The following is a 27,778-nucleotide window of genomic DNA, read 5'->3' on the forward strand; positions in this document are numbered from 1 at the left end:
AGCATCCTTCGCCGCATCCTCAACTATTAATGAATCATTAGTTTCTCACGAAACACAATGTCGTTTTTCTACTACCTCTTTTGCTTTATGTCATATATTTTACATTTTTTAGGCCCTTATTTACGGGGATTAAGACATATTTTCGAATGAAAAAATACAAGTGAACATTAGACAAAGGTACCATTACATTCAGTACGTAGGTATTACAATTACACCGCCAAGACCGCCCCAACAGTACCTTGAGGTCGAAAATGGTAATGTTTTTAAGCAAAACGTCAATCACTTCCTTTGTCTAAGAGTATTTTACTATGAGAACCAAATTTAAATGGACACCATTTTTGTTTCGTTTCAAGGATCTCTAGTTAGAATGGCGTACCAACGGCAAGTACTTTAAGTAAACTACTTATTTCCTGTTGCTGAAACAGGGGATAAAATCAATTTACGAAAGTAAATTGTAAGTTTGAATGATTATTCAAATATTTTAAACACTGGCTGGCCTAAACTCGGCATCTATCGATTAAGACCTTAATAGAACGAATAGCGGTATTTCTAGTATTCGCTAATGCAGCTTCTTAAATATGCATTTAGAATATAAAAAAAGTTAATTTTGACTGATTTTTGCCTATGTTTACTATAGAATAATCATTTATTGTATGTATTAGAGGTAATTTAAATTTAATAGTCTAAGAACGAACCTTCTCTTAACTATACGAAAATAAATTGAAATGAGAATTAGAGAAAATTATCGCCGTATATTATATGATACCTACTTGGTGGTAGGGCTTAGTGCAAACCCGTCTGGGTATGTACCACCCACTGATCAGATATTCTACCAGCAAATAGCAGTAATCAGTATTGTTGCGTAATGTGTTTCAGTTTGAAAGGTGAGTGAGCCAGTGTAATTACAGGTACAAGGAACATAGTTTCTTAGCTCTCAAGGTCCTTATAGCGCCAATGTCTATGGGCGTTGGTAACCACTTACTATCAGATCCATTTGCCCGTCCGCCTAACTATTATATTACATAAAAATATTTAATAAACATCTTTTATAAACAAATTACCGACAATCTTGTCTCGACTGAAATATAATTGAATTATAACTGATAATATAATACCACCTACGTCTTTAAAACAACATTAGGTTTCTACTTGATAAATACAGTACTGTATCAACCTTAACCTCATGCTCGCTGTGGGCGCATATTTCCACGTACGTGACGGTACACCTGTCTTCGTCCTACGACTGTTGACTCATGATGAATTACTGGGTTGTCTATTGTAAATTCATTAAATCACAGCAACTTAGAAAGCCTTGTATATTTGATCTTGAAGCTCGGTTATTATTTATGTTACATAATCATCTTGTAAATGTTTTTTTTTTTTGTACCACCTTGTAAACTTCAACCCGATGCGTTACAGCCCTAGGAAAGTAAAACATCTATACTATACAGTAAGTATAAATATACTAGTCTATACCTACTAATATTATAATTCCGAAGTAACTCCGTCTGTTTGTTGCCCTTTCACAGCCAAACTGAATTTAATGAAATTTGATATTAAGCCAATTCGAACTCCAAGGAAAGGCATAATAAGTATGCTGTTTTTTATGCTTAAAACCTGGCCAATCCCAAAATTCCATTGAGACAGCGAGCGATAACTAGAAATTTTTATATGGATCCCAGACACCTTTTTGGTTAGATATTAATTTCAGCTAAATTTATTTAAATTATTTTCTGTTAATAATGCATAACATCTATGGTAAAAAATCATTCTGTATAGATAACATTAATGCTGACCACTGTTATCCTCTGAACTGTCACTATATCTGTGTTAAATTTATATAAATAAGTTTTCCACGTATAACATGATAAAAACAGTTTCAATTGCAATTAAGAATGTCTGAAATAATATTATTTTGTATCCAATATTTATCTCGATATATTAACAACTAGTAATTAAACTTTCATATACATACTTTTTATACTATACCTACGTCGCTTAAATATCTCCTCATTTCATAAGTTTTTTATATATTAATAAAAACAATTATCAAAACCTCATATGCAATGTAGGTGATCACTGATCACCACCGCCCATCGCACCGTAAGAATAAAAACTTCATGTATGAATGTGCCAATACATCATCAACCCTGGGAACTAATCTCCTGTTACACTGGCTCACTCACACACCTTTCCACATGAGAACGCAACAATACTAAATATAAGTACCTATTGCTGTTAGACAGTAAAATATTATTATTAAAAAAGCTAAATATAAAAACACTTACTTATAGGTAGACAAAATTTAGTTTAGTTCTCAAACCAGCCTCCACACCCCCAAACAATTTACGATTTGAATGAAACAAAAACGCATTGATTTAAGGTCAAAAGGAAGTAATGTATGAACAAGAGCTATAAAAGCTGCCATATCGGTTGCCCACGTAATGAGCCCAACTACGTGACGGGTAATGATTATTGCATTTCTGTCGTACGATTGAAATTTCCGAATAACAAAGTATAACAGACCTAGTGCTATAAAATCCTAGTACATCCATCAATAGTTGTTATCAAGTGAAATTCATGCTCAAGCAAGATTGTTGAGAAATTATTTGTAACGCTACGCTATATGCTAAGCCGAGCCAAGCCAAGTTAAAGCTATGCCATGTTTAGTGCTGGAACTGTCCGCCAAGCTCACCTATGACCATTAGTGACGTCACATCCAACTATTATGTGAGAGGAATTGAATACCCGCACCATTTTTTTCGGGAAGTATTAGTTATTGCCTTTAGTTTCGTATAATAAAAATTATATTGTCTATGAAATTGTTAATGTGGAGTTGGAATTGTCATCGTGACCAAATAAAAAAAAGTGAAGCAACCACCTGGGGCCCAATTCTGCTAACAGGTAACGGTTATGGTACGTCGTAATTGAGGATTAATTCTACTTATTTATATCGGTTATAATACCATCCCGATTTTATTCCGATCTAACTTCAACTGAACTGCAACTGGATTGTTGTTAGTAGAACAGAAAAAACGACTGATTGGCAAACGATTACGTTTGATTCAATTGAGATGAAGTGATAATTAAAAAGTAGAATTAGTAACAGCCCCTAAATGTCCCACTGTTGAGCTAAGGCCTCCTCTTCCTTTTAAGAAGATTTGGAGCTTATTCCACCATGCTGCTTCAAGGCAGGTTGGTTCACACATGTGGCAAAATTTCGAAAATAGACACATACAGGTTTCCTCACGATGTTTTCCGTCCCACCGCGAAGCACGAAATGAATTATAAACACAAATTAAGCACGTGAAAATTCAGTGGTGCTAGCCTGGGTTTGGACCCGCAATAATCGGTTAAGACTTAAGATGCATGCATTCTAACTTAAACTTTGTTAGTAGAATTGGCGCCCAGAAAATACACCAGAGTCTGGCATGAGATAAATTATATTAACTTATTCGTTGATGCCAATACGGACTAGATTCGAACCTATAGATAACCAACGGTAAGTTTCACAGAGAATATGTAAATTAAAATATTAATACGAACCTGTAGGTAACCAACGGTAAGTTTCACAATAAAGTAAAGTAGTAAGTAAAATTTTAATACGCATATTTCATGACGTATTTATTTCCAAATTTAAATATTCTCAATCTGGGTACCTCCTATCGTTAATATTTACGATGTGTGATAAGGAAATATAATATTCTCAAAAACTTGATCGTAAGTCATTTACAATAATGTATATTGTTATATCTGGTAGGGATTAATAGATTTCGACGCCATTTGACCGATAGAGGTGAAAGTTTATACATCGAGGTTACAAGAGGTGTTGCACTACATACACCTTCAATACCGTTTAACAAAACGCTGGATGAACCCTACAAGATAGATCAAAATTGTACTACAGTATTGAAAACCTTAAACAGGTCTACAAAAAAGTCCGCAATATATATATGTTTGTATCATAGGGATAACCCACAATAACCATTTTATATCTTTTAGTTTTTACGAGTCGCTAGTTTTAGATAAAAAATAAAACAACTATATGCTACACATACGAATATATTTATAAGTGACATATATGAATTATAATATTATAATATAGAAAAAATACATTGAATTTTAACGGTTCTGTCAATGAAGGTAAAGAAGGTAAGTACAGGCCTTAGTTAATATTCATTTAAACTGTACAGATGCGACTTTAACGGTTTGCTTGAATTACAAATTCTATTTGTTTTTTTTTTTAAAGAAAATACAATCAAAGGTTTCAACCTTTTTGCGTTTTATGAATTACACATAAATTTTCTCAATATATGATGTTTATTATTAAATCCAAATTTTATTTCTTTTAAGTCGAGATAATTAAAATATATTTACCTATAATTATAATTAAATATTAACATTAAAATATATAAATAATAGAAGTCAATCTTGAAGAAGTGACATAATATACCTATTTTAAATATTCTTTATATTATAATCCTTTCACTCGGATAGAAAGAGTTAAGCAAAAAAATAAGTATTAAAAATTAATGTTTAAGTTAGAAATATGTTAATGTGTAGTAGTTATAATAATAAATTACGATTAACCAATATTAAAAGTTACCATAAAAGTAAAGTACGAATAAAAATGTTACAAGTTTTTAATATTATGACATTTCAATTGAAATTACAAATTTAAAAGATATAGTAATAATAATATATAATAAATATTTATTAGTATGTCGTGTAGCAGAAAAGATAAAAAGGTAATAAAATCGATTAAAATTGAACGAGACGAACGAGTGAATTGAAAAAATATAATTTTAATTATTGAATAATTTTTCTATTAAATGTTACCAATACGAAGTAGATTCGATAATTTTCATATAAACAACTTAGTTATAACTCAATACCATTTTAAAGTAACTATTGTTGTACATGTTTATTCAAACAAACGCTATAAACAAGATACATTGTTTATTTGATTATTATAAGGTTCCAAGAAACTGTTAAATGCGCATCAGAAATCAGTAAATATATAAATCTGATAAAATTTAATATTAATAATAGAAACATACATTTGAATATATCTACTAACATACAAGCGGTCAAGGTGGGGTAAGTGAACATTTGTATGCGTTAGTAACTATGTCACTTACTATAATAATGCACAAACTACGATGCAAATAGAGACAATGACAAAACACCGATCACATGAAACATCAAATCGAAAATGGAATCAAAACATTGACATAAAATGCGAATAGTCAATTCAATAATTTCGAAACGATGTATACAATACTTTTAAGATCTTAAAACATAAATAAACTCTCAAAAAATATTATACAAAATAGGCTCACTCTCGTCAACGCTTCATAATCTGTTACAATTAAATCATAGATTAAAAAAAAATTGAAAGTGAGCCTCTTAACACACTCTGATAACAGCTTTTAACACTTGTTGTTCCTAATACTCCTCCACATTCCCTTTATTATCACTAGAAGATGCATAAGTACAACAATTTTGATCTAATTCTAGGCAATTCGGTTAGCTATATCCATTAGTACCCGCGCAGTGACAACGTCAGATTCAAGTGAATACTTCGAAGAAATTTCGAAACTTAACTCAACGATACACCTTTGAACACTTTATTGTCAATTGGTAATAAAATAAAATAATTTTAATGGCAATACACTGTGAATTAAATTTCTTCAAAGATTTTTTCATGTATTTTTCGCGAAATGTTTAAGAGAAAATATGTAAATAGATTTATTTGCAATATGGCAACATTGTCACAGCGTAGCATAATGAATAGTACAACTAAGGGCATAAGCTTATAATTATAAGCACTAAAGTTCGTCTCGTTGATATCGTAAAATTCGTTACTAATTAATTGAGGTGGGTTGAAAAATGTTCATGCCCTTCGTTTTTTGATAGTTTTGGAAGAAATCAGTTAACCAGCTAACGTTAATTTGCTGCATATTTACGGCTGATTATTTAAACAATGATGTATTCTTCTTTCGAATATCAAACCAATAATGATAGAAAGAGATAAATCTATGTTTGTTCAAACCAGACCGCTATACAAAGTTTACAAGTAAAGCCGATAATATTTTTACATGATTTGCTATAGAAAAGTTATTTATTTGAAATGAGAACGACCGATCTGTTATACTATTATCTGTCAACTGATTTATCCAATTACTCATATTTTCACATTGTTTATAAAACTTAGCCGAACCGAATCAAGTTGTTTCACAGCCTTATTGAAGTCTTGGTTGTTAAGTCTCTGCCATATTTGGAATCAAGGTAAGTACGCAAAACTATTACATCTTTGGTGGTTTTCGAATTAATATTAATAATAGAGATGCGTACCGTCTTCAAAATAATTACGATATAACAAAGGGGATATATTTTTAAAGCTGTTTTTTTGGCAGAGACAAAATTATTAAAACAAGAGGCGGGAATGTATTTCCTTTGTTAATGTTCTTAAAATACGGTTGTCATTTGTATTTATATCACATTTAATTATATATATGTCAGTTGTCAATTATGGCTGTCAGAACAAAAGTGGCATATAGTTGATACGGAATATAGAGATCATTTAACCTTTCCACATTTAAATTATGGCTATTTTAAAAAGGTAAATATATGTATTTATTTTAAGTAAGGCTATTATTAAACTCTTATATTATTAATATAGTTTTGAAATTTGATATTTTTATATTATACAGGCTGTAGTAATAAATATCTTTGTACGCTATCCACTTTTGCAATGACCGCCACTGTTGTTCTTAATATTATTTTGTAATACATATTATGTTCTTATTTGATCTAAGCCTCTTCTATTTGTTCTCAGTCTCAGGGAATGTATGTTGGTAAGTCTCTTCGTTGCCTTACAAAATATGTTCTTCGCATCGAACTTTTTATAAACTTCTTAAAAAATATTTGAAGAAACCATTGTTTTTTTTTTCAAGTAATTTAGTGAGTTTATTTATCTAAAGTACTTAGTACTATAACCTACTTGAAGCAATTTCTTTTAATACAAATAAATTGGCCTAGTAAAGTGATTTTCGATTACAATAATTATTTAGCACAATTCGATATAACAGGAATCGAAGGTAAATGTACGAATATAATATTTTTTTTGTACACTATAATTAAAGGCATATTTTCGAATAATTGGGTTTATTCTTAAGATCACAATGTTTGTGCGTGACTATGATTTATATATTTATTATCAATTTTTGCACTCCTTGTATTATCATCGAGGAAAGCTAAAGCCGTTTCAATGTGTTTTAGTCAGTGTATTTATAAACGCAATCGTGTAGCGCTGGGGACGGACTATATATGACTTCACTGAAATAAAACTTTACAAATATCGGCCGATCCATATGAATATATACACGAGTCCACAAGGCAGTGCGTTTCGAATTTAAATCGTTCGTATGAAATAAAGTGTAATTTCAGTTTTTTCTTCACTCTCGCGGTCGATAATGTAACGATAAATGCAATGTCTTTTAATATTTGCTAAAAAATTACATTGTTTTCTACAAAATCGTGTTTTAGCTTAAAATATAACACCCTATTTAACATTCAATTCGGAGAAAAACTGGTTTCATCGCAACAACAGAGTGGCACGTATGATAAAAATAACTGTATTTGATACAGTTTTTGAGATTATTATTCTCTTAAAGCTATAGAGTTGATATAAATTATAATATGTATTTTTGTAATACTTCGTTACATTTTGTGCAATTCGATCTTCAATATCGCAGGTGAACGCGCTATTTTATATAATATATGTACAAATATCCCACGGTTCTGACTAGATGTTGCGAATGTCTATACCACCACGCCAAGTTACAAATTACGGTTTATCTCATTTTAAGCCTCATTAATTCCAACGTCAGCCATTGCTGTTTCACCCGCGAGTAACAAAATGGCGCGAAATTAAATAAATTATATATGAAAAATATAACATTAACCATCGGTTTACATATCCAAATAAGTTCAATAAAGATAATGAAATGGTTACATATATTTATGGATGTTTGTGAATATTGATATAATTGGTAAAAACATATTTTAAATTTTTTTACAGACTAATATGACAAAATACTATGAAAAAAAGACCAGTATTTAATTCCATTTGTCTTAGTGGTCATATATACAAAAACTACAAGACTGAATATTTTTCTATGAAAACTTGTAATTTAATTAGTCTACACCTATTTTTTAATCTCTGAATACGAATACTGTTGGATTTTATTTCTTTCGTTCATTATTTTTTTTAAAAATATAGTCTTTTTTGGTATCGTGTTATTTAACGCTTGTAAAGACAATATCAGCTGAACCGTCTTATACAACCCTTGGCGTGGGAATTCTAACTTTTTTTAAATTTTTATCATGACTTTTAACTACGATAAATTCGTATTTTTGAGAGATGATGCCAGTAAACATATCATTCGGCTTTTCTCAATTTTTTTATACATATTAGAAATTACTAGGAAACTCTATTTTTTTTCGAAGTTTTATAATTTAATCTGTACTCATAAGCATGTCGTTTAACTGAATTTTTGCTACCTTTGATATGATAATAGATTAAGATAGCACTTCTCTCTATTCGTTAATAATATAACCTTTTGGTGACAATAATTAATCAATCAATGTTCTACCGTGGACAAATTTATGACTACAGATTGAATATATATTTATACATATACACTCTGTTAGTAATTTGGTCAAAATTGACTTTTACTATGACTTTTGAATGTCATATTATTTAAATCTGTATGATACATATAGGATACAATTTTCACTGTTTTTTTTTTTTAATTTCTTCAAGTTTAGAAAACTTAAGCTATTTACAAGCGTAAAACATCTATGAAGGTTTCGCGTTTTCACTAAGTGCATGTTTAATTAATGTGAACTATTTAAAACTTTATTAGGTCTCCAGTAAATTCTAGATAAAGGAACTTTTGCAAATTAAATATTTTACTAATAGTTATGAGAAAATGCAATTTAAAAAAATACATACATGAATATTCGAGAAGAAGTCGTTTAGGCCTAAAGATATCGATTTTTTTTTTTAAATATTTCAATTGCGTACCTTAAAATAATATTTTAGGAGAAATTATCTAAAAACGATACACAGACATAATCGACATATTTCTAACGATATAATTCTTATATCTAAATATTATACCCAACAATGAATTTAGATTTGAGAACCCGAAACCAATTTTTGATTGAATATTCAATTAAGAATATCTTTTTAATATTTATGTTTTAAAATGGCATACTGCAATACTGGTCGGTACGAGAAATAACTGGTTATAAATTAAATTTTATATATAAAAAACTTTTAGTTATCCGAGTTCGGTACAAAATAACACTTAATTTCTTCGACCAATATCTGCAGCTGCATAGATCGTCGTAAATCAGTTCCTCTTCATCATGCAATTCTTTTAATACATGAATATCAAAAAGATACAAGATTGTAAACATTTGCGACAAACATCGCTTCAAGATCAGGCTTCGTAGCCTATAGAAACTACATCAATTTTTTTGACTTTGACTTTGAAATATTTCCAGTAAGTTTCACTGACCTGAGTGAATACTTTTTTATATTAAAGATCTTACTACAGTCCGTTGCTGGTAACCGTTGATAAACTGCATCTTCACTCTGAGATCATTTCCGAAGTCGATCCTAAAACCTGTTTAAAAAAAAAGAAAAATATTATATATATGACATTAAAATTACAATGACACAGATGTATAAAAGGACAGATTTTCAGAGCACGTAGTCGATGCGGTGTGTGGGGTGGGGGGTGGGGGGTACACTCACGTGCGCACGGCGGGGCGCAGGCTCTCCCGCAGCACGTAGTCGATGCGGTGCGCGAGGGTGGCTCGCGGGCGCAGTGCGGGGTGAAGTCGCTCCCACAGTGCGGGCGTCCACTCGAACTCCGTGTACGAGTTCACTTGCTGTGGATGATCATATCATTATGTTCAACCGTAACAATATCAGCCCGAAAACGTCATTCATGTGCTAGTCCGAATGTCGCTCTTATTTATTAAGAGTAACATGCTAAATAACTTTCGCAGATACTTCACGTTTGCGGTGCGCAATAAATACAATGATTGGGTTTTACATTAACAAGTGCACTCACTTGTATGTATTCAGGATCGAGGATCTTCTGGCTATCGGTGGCCAGCACTCGTACCATGTGATCGCTGCGTGTGGCCGTGGTGAAGCGACTTTGTCTATCGTATATGGCAGATATTTCCAGATCCTGTAGAGACCTACGGAGGCGAACTATGCCTAGAAGATCGTATTGCCATACCCAGTAACCTGAAAATACATTTGTTTGTCCAGTATAATGAATATTCTTAAAAAATATATTAAATATTAAATCTTACATATAGTATCGATTTTATTTTTTACGCATTCAAGCAACATTACAGCTCATTAATGGCAACACATAATTATATCAATTATAAAAAAAATAGTATTCGTTTAGGAAGTCTACAATTTCTCATTTAGCACTTAGTGACATTACTCACCATGTATGACAAGTCTTTTTAATTGAGTGCACTGCCAGCATAGTAATATAATCGGATTCACGTTAGACATGGTAAACTGAAATAAACAAAATATGTACAGACATAATTTATTCATTTACTTTTGTTTTATAAATATTTATTAATATTTTTCATAATTTAATATGTGAAATTACTTCTTGTGCTACTTTGGAATTAAATATTTTATGTTACTTTTGTATAAACTTGAAAATGAAGATGAAATTTACATAACTTTATATATATATAATGTTGTTTTTTTTTTAGTAGTAATTTAATTTAGTTAGATTAGGGTGTTATAAAAAAAAAATATTCATAGAGTTAAAATTTTTGCTATAAAACTAATTGATTTTGTAACAAAGACTATGTAACAAATGACAACTGGTAATACCGACTTGGTTACCATACCAAGTCTGAATTATTAATTTCAAGACTTTGGTAAGCATATGTAATAGTAATAGCTATAAGTGATTTTGACAGACACACATTTACGCACATAATTTTGTTTTCGTGTTTACAGCACAAGTTACACACACACACACATAAGTATAGCATAAAGATTATACCTCAGTGGGTTCCCGATGATGTTTGATAATCCTGCCGCAGACGTCAACAGTGTTACCCGGGGAGTCGATCCAAACGAATTCGCGTATCGTCTCCTTGTACATGAGCACAACGCGTTGGAGGATACCCACGTGTAACTGTCGAATAAAATAAAATTACCTATATTATATCAGGACTACTACTTCGAAGATGTTTAACATATTATTCATAGCTTATAGTACCAAGATGGACTAAAGCGGTATAATTTATCGAATGCTGTCAAAACAATAGCAGATACGCTAAAATTTTGTACGATTTTTGCGTACACAGATGTAGATAATAAAAACTTAGTCACTCACTGTTTCACAGAATAGAACCTTCAAAGAGAACAATGGTAAACCCTCGATGAAAACTTCCTCAATCACCATGTTCATCATGCAGTGTGGGACTGTTATCTGTGAACAAAGCAGATATTATAGATGAAATCTAGAGATCTTTGATATGCGGTGCCTAGAAAGAATGCTGCTCATAGTTTGGGCGTAAAAAATTTAACAAAATACAGAAATCGTTTTAGACTAAATAGAGCAGTAAACTGGGACATGTCCGGTACAGTCAGTGTACTTCAGAATATGTTATGTAGAGCAAAATTGAGGGACAGAGAAGCGTTAGCAAAAAAGAAAAATACGGCTTAGAAATATATTAAGATTGTATAATAACCAAAATTGGGGTCAACTTTCAATTGTGGAGTGACACAAGATGGAAAAGAACGTTCTGTTGTATATTTGTATCTACTGTCATTATTTATCCAGATATTGCTAATCGATACTCCAATAGCATTAAAACGTTATTAGCCTACACCTAACCATTCACTAAAATATTTCATTTAATAAACTTAAAATGTTTCTCTTATATACAAGTTTAGATGTAATGGTACTTTATATATCCAATGATTGAAAAGCAATATTGTGTACATATTCTAAAAAAACCGTACTTGATACATATTTATTGTGGAATATACTCACATCTTTACATGAAATTTTTAGACAACACAATAAATCATTCGTTTATTTTAAATGTTGCCAGTTCTATTTCATAAATTAAATTAGTAACTGTCTGAGGAGGTCGGTTATAAATATTACCATGTTGGTTCTTAATGGTTACCACCGAACAGCAATTAATATTATCATGTTTCGGTTTGAAGGGCGAGTGTAAATCAATCAAAATATTCAATTAGGCATTTACAAACATTTTTCCACGTGCTTAAAAGACGTCCGTATTACATGCAAAAGGGACGAAGATTCTTAGGTCTAATTGAGTTTTACTCATAGACGAAAGCCTTTCCAGTTCAAATTGTCGGCATGCATTCATGTGAGTTAGTGACGCTCGTGTTTACAAGATGTCTTAGTATGCGTGAGATGACTAAGAGTAAAGACAGACAAAAACACCCAAATTAGAAGAACCAAACCCATCCTGATTTGTTGGATTGTGATACATCAAATTCCTCATCAAATGATTTATCATAAAAAAGTACATATATGTTAATTGAATACATTTTATAACATACCTATTTATTTCTACGAAGCCCATTTTTTTAAATGATTTATAGGAAATAAAGATCTTCATGATTTTTTAGTATAAATCAACTTAAAAACAAATGGTCATCACTTTCCATCAGGGGATCAATTCACCGTCCTGCCTACCTATTTTAAATAACAAAAAATAATAATGCTTACAACAATCAAAGTCACGCGAAGGCTTCGGTTCGCGTAGTTCCAATCCACGAGGGGTAGGTTGACGGGCCGTTTTTGTCCAATATTCAGCGTGAGGTCTGTTATATGACCCATCTGACTCAGAGTCTGCAGTGTTGGCGTACTCATCAGGTCAAAGTCGAAGATTAGTTGCTGAAATTTAAAAAAAAAAAATTAAATTAACAGTAAGCAACATGCAATAATTTTGAGGCCAAGTTTGTATCATCTCCTACATAAGTCGATTGTATACATAATCTCTTAATAGTTGAGCACATAACACCATAAACATTGTAAATTAAAAATTTTGTCGCATCTGTCTTTGATCACAACAATCTCAGATTACCGGGTGCATTTTAATTTAGATTTCTTCACTACATAGGTCTAATTTACGAGAAAGGTTTCAGTACATTATTTATGAACATTTTGTGCGAATTAGCTGTACCGAGGACATAATAAATTAAATGTTCTTAGAACTTTAGGGCGTCGCTACATAAACGCATTCAATTTATATAATCTATAGTAATTAATGACGAGACGTTCTTTTGTAATTCCTAACTGAAAAAAAAATCACTAAACCAATATACATAAAACTTATACGAGAAGATGGAACTCTGTACAAAGAGTTAGTATATAATATTTTCTTGTAAGTAGCTGCGGTTCGCAGTATCAACAGTTTTAAATTTAGATTATTGGCTTGACAAGCAAGAATTACACGTTAATGTAATTAATAATATGAGATTGAAACGTTCATTTTAAACGTTAATATAAATTTTATATTAAAATCATATTGGTATAAAGGTTTCCCTTGAAAACAATAATTTTGCTTTTTGATATATGTATATGGTGGTCGGGCATTCTGCAAGCTCCTCTCGTCATCTCCACTCGCTCATCATATATTCTCCCGCTGGTTACAATACTTAGTATTCTTGTGTTCTGTTGGAAAAGTGAGTAAGCCAGTGTAATTACAGGCACAAAGGATATTAGTATCTTAGTTTCCAAGGGGTATTGCTTATGTCAAAATTTCATACGGCGCCAATATCTATGGAAAGTGGTAACCGCTTACCATCAGGTAGCGTATTCGCCTGTCCGCATACCTATATACCTTAAAAAAAATTATACATACATACATACAACATTCATATAATAACGTCCAAATTAAAAGTAGTGATTGATGTAGGTAAACCACTGTGTTATCGCATTACTCGTCATAATTACGTGATTGTCGGTTAAATACTCACTCGTAACGAGGAGAATGCCATCAAGCCAGCGTTGCAACGCGAAAATACTGTATCAAACGGTGAAACAGTGCTAAATGTAAGCGGTCTCGAATAGTACTCCACATACTTATGCTGAAAGAGATATTTAATTATATTTCGAAATATATATTAGAGAAATTACTTCATTCCTCAACGGGAGAGCAGGCCTTAGCCCAGCAGTGGGAAATTTACAGGCTGATTATTATATTATATACTTCATTCGACTGGTGAGTTCCGTTTCGGTGCTGTTCGGCAGAATGCACAATTTGAAACAATGACACTTCACCATTGCCGGCCATCCTTAACGCGACTTATTCTTATAATCTAGCTAGTAATTTAACATACATTTTACATGAACAGCCTATTCATTTCCCACTGCTGGGCTAAGGCCTCCTTTCCTTTTGAAGAGAAGGTTTTGGAGCATATTCCACCACGCTGCTCCAATGCGGGTTGGTGAATACACATGTGGCAGAATTTCGTTGAAATTAGACACATGCAGGTTTCCTCACGATGTTATCCTTCACCGCCGAGCACGAGATGTATTATAAACACAAATTAAGCACATCAAAATTCAGTGGTGCTTGCCTGGGTTTGAACCCGCAATAATCGGTTAAAATGCACGCGTTCTGACCACTGGGCTATCTCGGCCTAATCTAGCTAGTACGAGACTGCATTCTAAATTATATTTGCTAACTTTAATTAAAGTATGGGTTGTTTCTTGTCTAGACCAAGTGTGTTTCTTACTGGTTCTTCTGGGTAAAGGAAAGTGATCCTCGGTAAAAGGAAGTGTAAATTACTTACTGTGTATCTGTCGTTTTCATTCTTCACCGGTGCCATGATAGAACCCAGTAAACTGAATCTTTGTAAACAGTGAGAATTCTTAAACATTAAACTCTCAGTGATGATTCTGAAAAGAAATAAATTTTTAATTTTACATATCATGAATAAAATTCTATAAGATTATGTTTGATAATTTATTATAAAACATTCCCGATTTGAGAAAGTCGAGGACCGTTAAAAAAGTATTTAACATATATACAAATTATATATTTATATTTTGATCTAACCTTTTAATAATGTTCATGCTATATTAAAATAACATCAAATTACAGACAAATTATTAGATTAGTATAAAAAATGCAATAAGAACTCAATTTTGCAAATGTAAACGTTAAACCCACACACGTGTAAACAACAAAACCGATCGTAATTACATTTATATAAATATGTATACGACAGGCATATAAAATTACTACCTTTGTTAATATAAGATAATTATTTACCAACAATTATAATAGCATCGAGAAACTGCTGACGTCATATAAACTCACCGATTTATTTTGGACGCTGATATGATGTTCTTCTGTTGAAGGTAAACGGGTCCAATAAACACTAATTCTTGCAAATTCTGCGTATCGAAGAATCTGTAAATGTAAGTATTTTCATTAATATGAACTATGCATATAAATTCTTATTACACCATTGTGATGTCGTTACAAAAACTACGAAGAAAAAGTGTCGTTATATAAATGTTTTTAAATTTAAAACATGTCGGCGGGCCAGGTGATCTCAAGTGGTAACTATAGACATTGGTACGAAATATTAACCATTTCTTACATCGTCAATGCGACACTAATCTTGGGTATTAAGACGTTGTGTATCTTGTGCCAGCAATTAAAATAGCTCTCTAATCCTTCAAAGTGAAACACACTTTGATGTACCACACACTGATGATTGGGTGGGACTTAACCAGAATTAATTTATAATCTTGGAGGTAGACTCCCGCAATGTTTTACCAAAGTAGGTATACTCACAGTTCAGTCACAATACATTATATACAACAATGTTACGTATATTCACAGTAATATTGAGCACTTTGATAGAATCAGTGATAATCATTGTATGGACAAGACATAAGGATAAGCATATAACTTCAAGTTTCCGACTCCGCAAATAACTCATTTGGGCTTGGTATTCGTTTCTACAATAAAATTCCGTTGATATTTTTAACTTTGCCGATTCATAAATTCAAATAATTTGTTTCAACACAATATTACATAGATGATAAAAAAACGGATAGCTAACACTTGTTGACTTTCAGGCAATGTATCTCAAATTTAGGAAAAGAGTAACTACTGAGTTTCTTTCGTTTCTTCTCGGTAGAATCTACATTTCGAACCGGTGGTAGCTTTACTTTTATAGTTCTATTAATCGACGATTTAAAACTGGTTGCAAAAGCCTACTTGAATAAAGTACATTTTATTTTGATTCAGATTTTATAATAATAACAACGCATATTAAAAATATTATTGTTATTGAATAATATTTATGAATAAAAAAATAAAGCTGTGTAACCTAAACTCACGCCACGTGATAAAACTGTGTAAAAATGCAAATTGAACAATAATGTATTTAATTTAGCTATTTATGTAAGATACGCGCAGTACACTCAAATACAATTTTTACGAAGTCAAACCATTTAAATGTCGAAATAAAAAGACGGCTTTTGTTTATTTTATATTGATTTTTTAATAGGAAAAGTTATAAATACAACGTAAATTAAACAAATTTGAAACGAGAATCTTCAATTTGAATATTCTTCAATTGGATACTTTACAATAAAAACGTAATTGGATACTTAACTATTAATAGACGGTATTGAAGTAGATATTCATTTAATTATTATTACGAGGATGAATAAAATTTCTTGGAATTAGCATTTCAATACGAAAAAATATATTTTACGTTTTTACATAATCTCCTTCTTATTCAATACATTTACAATACGCATATCGAAATTTTCATTCCTTCCGCAAACAATTTTGTTAACTGCCATTAAAGTCATCTACGCCACCATCATCAACTTTAGTTATACGAATATTATCTTAATTTTTGGGAAACAGGAGCCAAGTCCGGAGAATATGGTGGATATTTAAGGATACCGAAGTAATGCGGATTGCGTACAACTTCCGATCGATAAGCAGGAGCGTTATTGTGAAGAAACATCACGCCCAAGGTCAGTTTTTCAGGACAATTTTTATTAACCGTACTAAGCATTTTTTAAATTACTATTGCATAATAATTTTCAATAATAATCTATCATTTTGGCACGTTATCAAGATATTAGTATTTGTAGTGTTTAATAAGCAAAAAGACATAACTCGAGCTTTGTACAAATCTTTTCATAGCAATAATAACTGGCTTTAGGGTAGGGCATTCTAATAAAACTCAGCCTTATATAATTTTTAAACTCCAGAGGCGCCTTTTAACAACACTATGTACATGCCAACATATATTTTGATTCACTCTCGTATCGACGCAGATTTTTGAACGACCATGAGTCGACGATATATTTTGGTGCTTTTTCCGGTTAATGTCGAATTCTTCGATAAACAACACTAATAAAACTAAAAATAATGATATATTTAAAAGAAATAAGGCTAAATTGTAATAAATTTATTTTCTTATTCGTTAACAAAAACAAACATGAAGATGTTTGAGATTTCGTTTATAATATTTTTTATTACCACCAATTTCTATTCGTATCTCTGCTTTCTCAATTCAAAGATACCTGTGCAAATATATATTATCTTTGATTACATTATTACAAAATGACGATTTAAGTGTTTGTACTCGAATAAAGTGTAAATATGATACTTACTTAGTAAACTACTTTCTATTCGGTAAAAATATTAGTCTATTAAATTACATGGAAAAATATCACGTTATTTTCTAACGTTCTTAAACTTTATTTTAATGAAACGTTTTATGCATTTAATTGAAATAAACGATATACTTTACATAAGCGGTCGTTACAAAAGCAATACATGATTTGAATTGTTAAACGTATCGTAAATATTACGAAATTTTACTTTAATCAACTTTCTATTGCGCAAGATAACAATAAAAATGCTTCATAACGTAAATGTACTAACATTAGAAAAGAGCAATTTATAATTCTATTAACAGTTCAGTCTTTTGAAATAACGTTTAATTTACTTGTATTTTACTTTTGATATAAATTTACTCGTGAATCTTGAAAGATCGTTTAAATTCGTATCGTGATCGCCAGTAAAGAAATACATCACGAAGAAGTCTACATATTTGTCGCAAAAAAATTCTGACATGTAATGTTCATGCCTACGTAGTACATGTATGTATATATATGTTAAAAAGATCATTGACCGATAAAATCTGTTAAAAAATATTTTTAACAAATTTAATAATTTCGCAAATTGTAACATTTGATTGATATCAAGATATTATGTTTCATTTTCGATTCGAATTTTCATCCAATGAACAAACTTTCTAATTGAAACACGAAATTAAAATCTTAATTTGATGTATGCTATAAGCTTGCGCCTCGAATGCCTCAGTGTACCGCTTATCAAAACCAATTAGTAATATGATTTCATAGTTTGATATTTATGAATTTAAACCTTCAAAATAGAATATTGCTCGTCAATAGGAAAACGTTTTTCTGAATATAACTATATTTGTACGTGATACGTCAATAAGGAGACAATACATAACAACAACTGTAGAGATGGATCGTACATCACTAGTCACACAACAATATTAATAACATAAGCTACATCGCTCGCGTAGCAGGCCGATGAATTTTAGAAATTTGTACTCTCCTGTAGTTCGAAAAGCACGGCGTGTCTGTCTGGCGCCTGAACTCTTTCCGATCTGGTCGGATTTTTCGTTCTATTAGATTATAAAAGTGATAAGATATGGGTTTGCACATACGCTTGTGCATCGTGTGTAAGACGTCTTGCGACGTTGGTAAGTCCTCCATAAGGATACAAGCCGCGGACGAAATCGTTCCAAGGGCACAATAAATAACATAATTCACGTGCCACGATATTTATATATATCGTAAGCATATCGGGCGAGGAAATATCTGGTATAGTACTTACAAGAACTTTATGATCTCGTGAGAAACTATTTCAATTGTCGTCGCCCCTAACTCACAGCGGTGTTATTGTTAGACGTTGTGCATAAGAATTTAATAATCTCTTTCGATTTTTTAAGTATTTTTAAAAACAATCGTAATATATTATACTATAACACTAGCCTACTTCAACATACTTAATATTATATTTTGTTATCCCAAAATACATTTTATATAATGAGAGCGTAAGTCAGGATTTTTTTTTAAATATTTTTATTCATAATATATAATATATTGCGAATTTCGGCAACAGCTCCATCTGTGTCCTAAGAAACATCCAGATGATCCTTAGTATAAAAAAATATTTTATAAAAGTCAAGTCGTTCAGGAAAAGAATAATGAGAAGTCGTTCACCGAAATTTTCTTAATGAAAATAGAATGTCGAAATTTATCACCATTGATGTCAGTAACAAAAGTAATTTATCTTTGTTATAATACATTATATGTTTGTAACAGCTTTAATTTGTATCGCTAACCAACTTTATCGATTAAAACAAGTTTAGTTATGATATCGATTACATTGCGTGATACGATTGTAGCTAATGTCCCTTCATACATTATTGTTATGCCATATCGTCATTCAATACACGTTGGCCCAGTGTGTTGGACCAATACACTTGGTCAAAAATTAGTATAAAAGTGACCAGGTTAACACATTAATGTACAAATCATTTGTCATTGGCCGTTTGATATTCTATCAAGTTAGTGTTTCCCAGGTAGATATGTTTTTGTACAGCGCGTCCTATTATTTGACGACCTCCGTGGTCGAGTAGTGTGTACACCGGTTTTCATCGGTACGCCACTTCGAGGTCCCGGGTTCGATTCTCGGCCGAGTCGATGTAGAAAAAGTTCATTAGTTTTCTAGGTTGTCTTGGGTCTGGGTGTTTGTGGTACCGTCGTTACTTCTGATTTTCCATAACACAAGTGCTTTAGCTACTTACATTGGGATCAGAGTAATGTATGTGGTGTTGTCCAATATTTATTTATTATTACTATAGTCGAAATTAATAAACGTAGAATATCTAAAAATACGAAACCTAGCATCATTACACTCACATTAAAATAATTATTAACATATCAGATATCACTTCATATTTAATAAGACCTAACTTTGGTCGGTTTAGCTGAAACATAATTGTAACAATAGTCGTAGTATCGTCTTAGTCTGAAAATAAAAGCCATATTTGAAAGGTTATAAATAATGATAATAATTGTTATAATTTGCTTACTTTAATTTTGAAGAATAGAAAGTGTGTCAAATAATAAGCTATAATTTTATATGTTTGAATTTAATGTAATAAAAATAACTTTGTTTTTAAGTTAATCATGACTATGATTATAAGTTCGATAATCTTCTATAATTAGTATTAATATGTATTCCAATACGTCATCGTAAACCTAAAACTTGAATTTAATTATACCCAATGCAACTATCTCTATTTAGGCGTAACTACAAACTGATTATGAGGCCAACACTGTTGGCGGAGAGCGCCAAGATCTTTTGAAATATATACGGTAAACCAAGGCGATTCGATTGGACAACAAGTACTCGTCGCCAATGACAATTTAGACCAATCGGGCCTGTAGACGTTCATCCAACACATTGGCCAAGCGTGTTGGCCCAACATGCACTGCAGGCTTTACATATTTTATCAAAAGTATAACATTAACGTTTTACGTTACGACTTTTGTATTTAATTGTATCATTGCAACTTGATTTATTCCGTAGTATTATGGTTTTATTTACGCGAATTTCGCTCGATTTGCAACTAATTGGGTTAATGTACATTACTAGACTGCCAGAATAACAAAAAATATAACAGTCCTAGCGTTCAATCGACACGTACGTCGTACTTAAACATCTAAAATTGGCGTACATTTTATAGTATCATTAAAATATATATATTATGTAGTAGATTTATTTATGTGTCAAAATTATTATATTGTTTAATATTTCCATAGACGAAGAAGGATATCTAGACTCTTGTCCCATAGAGTCCATTATATGCAGACGACATTCATGCAGGCACAAGGGCTCAAGAACAATGGTTTCTACATTTATCGTATTAAAACAGAATACATGAACTATATCGATCGTCAACCACTGCCTAAAGAAAAGCGATTTCAGTATCAAAGAAACAGAGTTAACGTAACATGACTACAATGGAGGCGACTGTCAGATTTAGTAAAATTTCGGTAGCATAGCTTGTGAAAGCAATCTTTGAACGAGTAAATATCGACATAACAATTTTCTTGGTGGTAGTTGTTTGTGCCAGTCCATCTGGGTAGGTACCAACCACTCATCGTATATTAAACCCCAAAGAGCAATACTATTGCTGTGTCCCGGTTTGAATAGTGAGCAATGGTGGTGAGTGAATGTAAGCAATGATTAATATTTCTTACGGCGCTTATGTCTATGGGCGGTGGTGGCCACTTACCATTCATTCGCCCATCCGTCTACCTATATCATAACATAAAAAGACACTCAAATTACGATCAAACGGATAGATAAGCGTTACATACAGATTAAATAATGTATCGTTCGAAATGTTACAGAAATGCAGAAGATATCAGAAATGTATTAAAAATACTTCATTTTATTTTTATAAAGCAAAACACCAGCTCTAGTCTGATTACTGCAAATTGTAATGTATGTAATCTTATTAAGCTAATTCATATTACCTAACACGCGTCATTACATGATTGGCAATTTTCATCGTAAGTAGATTATGTGTCATTTTGTCGTACAGTCAAGACTTCAGATATTCTTGAAAGTTCTTTAAAACTATAATTTTATTAAATGTCAAAATTCTATATCAAATTTATAATCCACTAGCTACCTATCCTGGCTTCGTCAACATAACGTTTTAATTGAAGGTCAAACCATACATAGAAAGTTTTTGGCGAAGCGATAGACGTACGCAGAACACCTTATCAAAAACACACTCGGATGTTTGGTTCAGGAACGCTTAATGGATAAACATACAAGGTATTTTATATTAAGTTCGATACGCAACACAGATTAAATATTAAATTAATTTCGAACTAAGAAGACAATTTCACAAAGAATTAATTTTAGAGAGAGGAAAAAGGTACGAAATTCCTAAGATCTCTTTTGATTAATCATCGAAATACAGAGGATTATTTAAATAATAATAATCCTCTGTATTTCGTTGTCGTCCTCTGTTTTATTATTAAAATAATATTATATCCTCTCTCTAAAATTAATTCTTTGTGAAATTGTAACAATTGAGTAAATTGCAATCAAGAATCATCATCAAAATGAGACCATAACCCATTTTTTATGTGCAGCTATCGTCCCATAATCACTGGGACAAAAATCGGCTTACGCTATTAATATTTTATTTATTAATCATTAAAATTGAATACAGTTGCCGTTACAAAAAACCTTATTTATTGTTTTCATCTTCATACACATAATTTAATTTTAAATATTTGTATTCAAGTAAACATTACAAAAACCTGTTGGTAAAATTTCTGAGAAACAATTTACACAGTCAGTAATTTCAATATCTTTAGTCGAATATTGAGCAAGGTAAGTTTATATTTTGCATTTGCTCCCGGTGTCGTATAATGTCAACAGTTTTTGTTCTACAATCTTCTGTATACATTTACATCAACAATATTGTATACATAATACCGTAACCGAAATGATGTTTACATTTAAGACAAATCAATTATACAATCCATCTGATTATTATGTCGGACCAGAGGAAGTGAAATCATATATTATGGAAGAGAATTTATTTTTAATATTTAATCATATTTTTAACGTATATAAAGAACAGAACTTTGTTGAGTTAAAATTGATCTTAATGATTATATTTAAGAAGATATTAAAACATCATTGAATTTTCTATGAGACTTTATGTTAACAACTCATCGCGTGCTCGCCTTAGAATTTAATAATTCAAAAAATAAAAACCTAGGTGGTGAAAAATTCAGACATATTCAAATTTGTGACGAAATCGAGACCCATTTTTAACGGAAACGCAGGAGACATTACGCTGTAGGCTTGTGTGACTGTATGTAAAAACACACACACTATATTCGCACACTATTTCAGGCGAAGGACACAAGGCTTCACTTGCATATCGAGACAATTAGATGTGTAAAATGGCTTACTTCCTACCTCCATGATACTAAGGCTAAACCCTATATTCGAACCCGAGACCTTAGTTGGGTTTTAAAGCTAATCACTAGACTAACGAGACGACTAGTTCAAAGAGTGATTTACTATTACATATATAATATCACATATGTTATAGCTCAAGGTGTACAGTTTATTGCAAGTCTATTTATATAAGGCGGATACATTAAGCTGGAAGTGGACACGACACGATACTTTCAAGGCACTGCACATTTCCTACACATAAACATCTGAGGAATCAAAATATATATATATTCTTAGTTATCTTGTTCAAGGTAATTATACATCATTACTTATGTTGTATACTTACATCCAACTAAACGATTTACCATTAACAAACAATACAAATTATTGCAGAGTTCCATTTTGAATGGGGAGTTAACCAGTATAATTATCGACACAAGAGACATAAGTCTGCCATAAAGGAATAATTTTTCTATTTATTTATACCTATATTAATAAGACATAAGAACTGTGATAAAATGTTACAAAATAAATATTAGAAAATTAATATTAGGTTGATTTCTATGAATATATCATCATTATATTTACTTTCTGCGGTGAATTGAGGAATTTATGGTAACTGATCCTATTAAGGTAAAATACAATTGAATTTGGTTGATGATAAAACTGCAGTTTTCTTAAATCTGTATTCCGAATGCTCTTATAATTAAAACAAAATTTTAAATATTTTAAATGATTTGGTGCAAAAGTATTTTAAAACATGTAATTATACATGGTGTTACAACATAAATTTAAATAAAAAAGAAAACAATTTCCTTTAAATTATTAAACAAAATAATACTCACTGTGGCAGGACAAAATTCATAAAGTTCTCCAAATCTTTGTTGTCACTATCAATGATAATGTGAAGTTTTCTTGTGTACTTCTTGAACAGCCGTGTGACAAAGAGATTCCTCTCGAGAGTTTTCACATTTAACTTGAGTAATTCTCTGTTAAGGAATAAATAACACATTTAATGAAAGACTTTTTAATTTTATATTAAAGCTTTATCTGCCTTAGCAACTTTCAGATTTTTAAATCAAATATTATTATTTAACAAAAAATTCAGAACTATTGGGTATTTCTAGGGAACAAGTTTGATGTTTGTTTTCTATTGATTGTAAATTTAACTAACTAACAATGGTATATATATAGCTAACAATGGTAAATCCTCTAAAGAAACAATAACTTATTCATTAAATACAGTAAAATATGGTCATTACATTTTGAAAATAATTTTTTCCATTGTTCTTTACTATAAAAATATTTAATAATCATTTTCAATTTTTATAAAGAAAATATAATCAATTAAAATATGCAAATGTATTAATATAAGAAAAACAATTACTACGAGTGACTAGAATAATAAGATCCTTGAAGAAGAGGGATTAGTGTGAACTTTAACTGGAAAATAAGTTAATTAATATATATAAAATAAATTATAAAGGTATGCAAATAAATAAAAGTTGCAATGGTTCGATGACTATTTAACAAATAGGATTTATAATGTATACTTTATTTCAACCATAAGAGGAAGGGTAAAATTGGATATAAGTAGTTAAGTGTAAGTGTTGTATTATAAATAAAGATATATTAATCATAAACTCTTAGTAGTGACACAATATAGCTAAAGTATTAGCAAATTGCTTGAAAAACATAAATCTGTTTTGTTTACCGTTATTCCTACTTCGATTGGAAAAGGCAATAGAGTAGTTATTTTAAAAACATGTTTTATGAAAATAGTTTTAAAACAAATTAATTGTGCTGTTATACTTACTTCTTACCCTCATATAGTAAAATGGCACTACGCCAGTGACGGCAAGTGGACAATGCAGCGAGCGCATCCTCTGTACTCAAATGATCTAATACACATCTCAGTGAGAGGAGAGGCAAGCTGCCCCATTCTGCAGACATCTATTATCAAAATGATTGATTAAAGTACAATGCCGTGAAGTATCTGTATGATGGTTTCATTATTATTTAAAGCTAAATAAAATAATTATAACAAATAATATTACAATTAGAAAAGTACTACTTTCAAGATGTTTCTCTGAGCAATGGTTTGATATTGCATAGTATAAATTATAATTTCTTACAAATTTAATAACAAATTTACTAATATATATTTTCACATATTTATATATTTTTAAGATAAATCAATCACTTTACGCACGTAAAATATTAATCAATATTTAATACGCATAGATAGAATATTGACCTTCACTTTCTCGTCAATTTTAAAATAATTATTGAAAGCTCAAAAACATGAAAAACAAAAAAGACTACTTTATCAGCTGTTTAGCATAAGGTGTGACGACGTAACAGCTGTTTTTGAGAAAGTAGGCTGTTTATAACAAACTGCGTAAATAATTATTACTTGTATAGATATAAACCACACCTATATGCAGAACACAGTAATACAGATCAGTCAAAACAAAAACAAATCTAAAATATATTGAATTATACTATTTCCAGATTTATTTAAGGTAAAAACAAAGAAAGGTCATTTAATAAAGATACATACCTTCAGATATGTCGTATTTTCTGACGATACTATACTATATTATTCCGTGTATTATAATATTAATACTCTTAAAAAACAGGTCTCATAGGGAAAAAGATTACAATTTTATTTAAACGCCCATTGTCAATAGTATTTTTATAAGAACCGAAATCACTCGTTGCAAACACAGATTACTGGACACTTACTGAATGAGAAAACTACGTTTTACAAAAAGTGAAAACTAACTTCAAGTTGTTAACCATAGAGTAAGCAGTGCCGTGTAAGGGGAAATGGGGAATGCAGTAGAATCGAGAAGAGTTGCCAGAAATGCTACATTCGTTTTATTGAAAGATTTCGTGCAGGTACAAATTAGACAAATGAACCCCTGACATCTTATAACTTTTATTTACAATTTTAATACATTAAAAAACAGCTTAGAAAAAATTGTAACAGATAGTCACACCAGAACCAACGATATTTTCCGAATATGTTATTTATTTTATTTTTCAAGAGTAAAATATTGCGTTATAACAAAGAGTAGGTAACGAAGTTACAAATTTAATAATACATAGTTCCATAAACGACATATCAACGACTCAGAGGCTTATAATAAAATAGAATATTATATTTGTTAAAATTGAGATATTTGTCAAAATTTTATTAATTATAAAATCTTCAACGTGTGGTTGAATATTATTTTTATAGAAATATATCTCAGATTAAAACCAGTCAATCAATTGTTATAATTTTTATTTATACCAATCCAAAATCTTTCATAAAATTGTTACGAGAGATAACGAAAGAAATTAATTTTGTTTTTTTATGTTAGTGTATGATTGTCTAAGATTTCATACGATCGATTTATTTTTTAACTTAGTTTTGTTTACTTCGGGCTTTACAGAGAGCACTTGTTATTTTTCAGTAACACATTACAAACACACACAGATAATAAAATTTTGCAAATCCTTTTGTGCTCAAAATTGAATGTCCAATGGCATTAACTTTTTATATTATAAAAGTTACACTATAGTATACACACGAAAGACAAAAAACTATGCTATATTAAATCGATAAATATTATATTTTAATATAATGGTTTATGATTTCATATAAGTAAATTAATTTATAAACAAGTCGAAAAGAAACGTTCATACATAGAGCAGATTACTGAAGTTTACAAAAATAACGCATTCAAAATAAAAATCATAACTCAGTGACTACTTTTTTTCAAGTGTCATATATTTGTATACATTAATGTCATATATGCTGGGACTTCGCTCCAAAATCAAAAATCAAAATCAAAAATCTTTATTCAATATAGAAGTGTTTACACTTGCTTATTGATTGTCAAAAATCTACCACCGGTTCGGAATTTAGCACCTCGGACCTGAGAAGAACCGGCGAAAGAAACTCAGCGGGATATTTTTTTTTTTTTTCCATTTTGCATGTACAATAATAATTATATTTTAGTTATTTGAAACAGCCTGGAGGCGATCATTTCATTCCCAAGGTGTGCAGTCAACTAAAAAGTCATTAGTGTTGTAATATCCTTTAGCACACAAACGCTCTTTAACGATTCTTTTGAATTTTATAATTGAATAATTTTGAACGTTTTCTGGGATCCTGTTGTAAAAACGTATACATTGCCCCAAAAAAGAGTTACTAACCCTGTGTAATCGGGTACTTGGAGTAACAAGTTTATTCTTGTTCCTAGTGTTAATAGAATGTACGTCACAATTTCTGGGAAAATCGTTTATGTTTTTGCGTACATACATAACATTATCAAAAACAAATTGAGAAGCGACAGTCATTATTTTAATTTCTTTAAATTTATCTCTTAACGAATCTTTTGGGCCCAGGTTATAAATTGCACGAATAGCCCTCTTCTGCAGTACAAAAATAGTATTAATGTCAGCTGCATTACCCCAGAGTAGGATACCATACGACATTATACTGTGGAAATAACTGAAGTACACAAGGCGAGCCGTATCCACATCAGTCAAAAGTCTAATTTTTTTTACCGCATAGGCTGCA

General features: G+C 30.8%; 1 protein-coding gene across 1 annotated transcript; it reads right to left on the bottom strand.

Moving 5' to 3' along the window:
* Positions 1 to 6,946: 6,946 nt before the first annotated feature.
* LOC113397660 (uncharacterized) lies at positions 6,947 to 26,048 on the bottom strand. The gene is made up of 13 exons (XM_026636081.2): positions 25,766 to 26,048; positions 25,019 to 25,155; positions 24,048 to 24,191; positions 15,442 to 15,534; positions 14,912 to 15,017; positions 14,093 to 14,203; positions 12,840 to 13,007; positions 11,466 to 11,561; positions 11,130 to 11,264; positions 10,549 to 10,624; positions 10,155 to 10,336; positions 9,833 to 9,969; positions 6,947 to 9,701 (listed from the first exon to the last, which is right to left on the bottom strand). The coding sequence occupies exons 2-13, from the start codon at positions 25,153 to 25,155 to the stop codon at positions 9,695 to 9,697; spliced, it is 1,392 nt and encodes a 463-aa protein (XP_026491866.1). The 5' UTR covers positions 25,766 to 26,048; the 3' UTR covers positions 6,947 to 9,694.
* Positions 26,049 to 27,778: the final 1,730 nt, after the last annotated feature.

Source organism: Vanessa tameamea, chromosome 23 (genome assembly GCF_037043105.1).
Source record: "Vanessa tameamea isolate UH-Manoa-2023 chromosome 23, ilVanTame1 primary haplotype, whole genome shotgun sequence".
Taxonomy (NCBI): Eukaryota; Metazoa; Arthropoda; class Insecta; order Lepidoptera; family Nymphalidae; genus Vanessa; species Vanessa tameamea.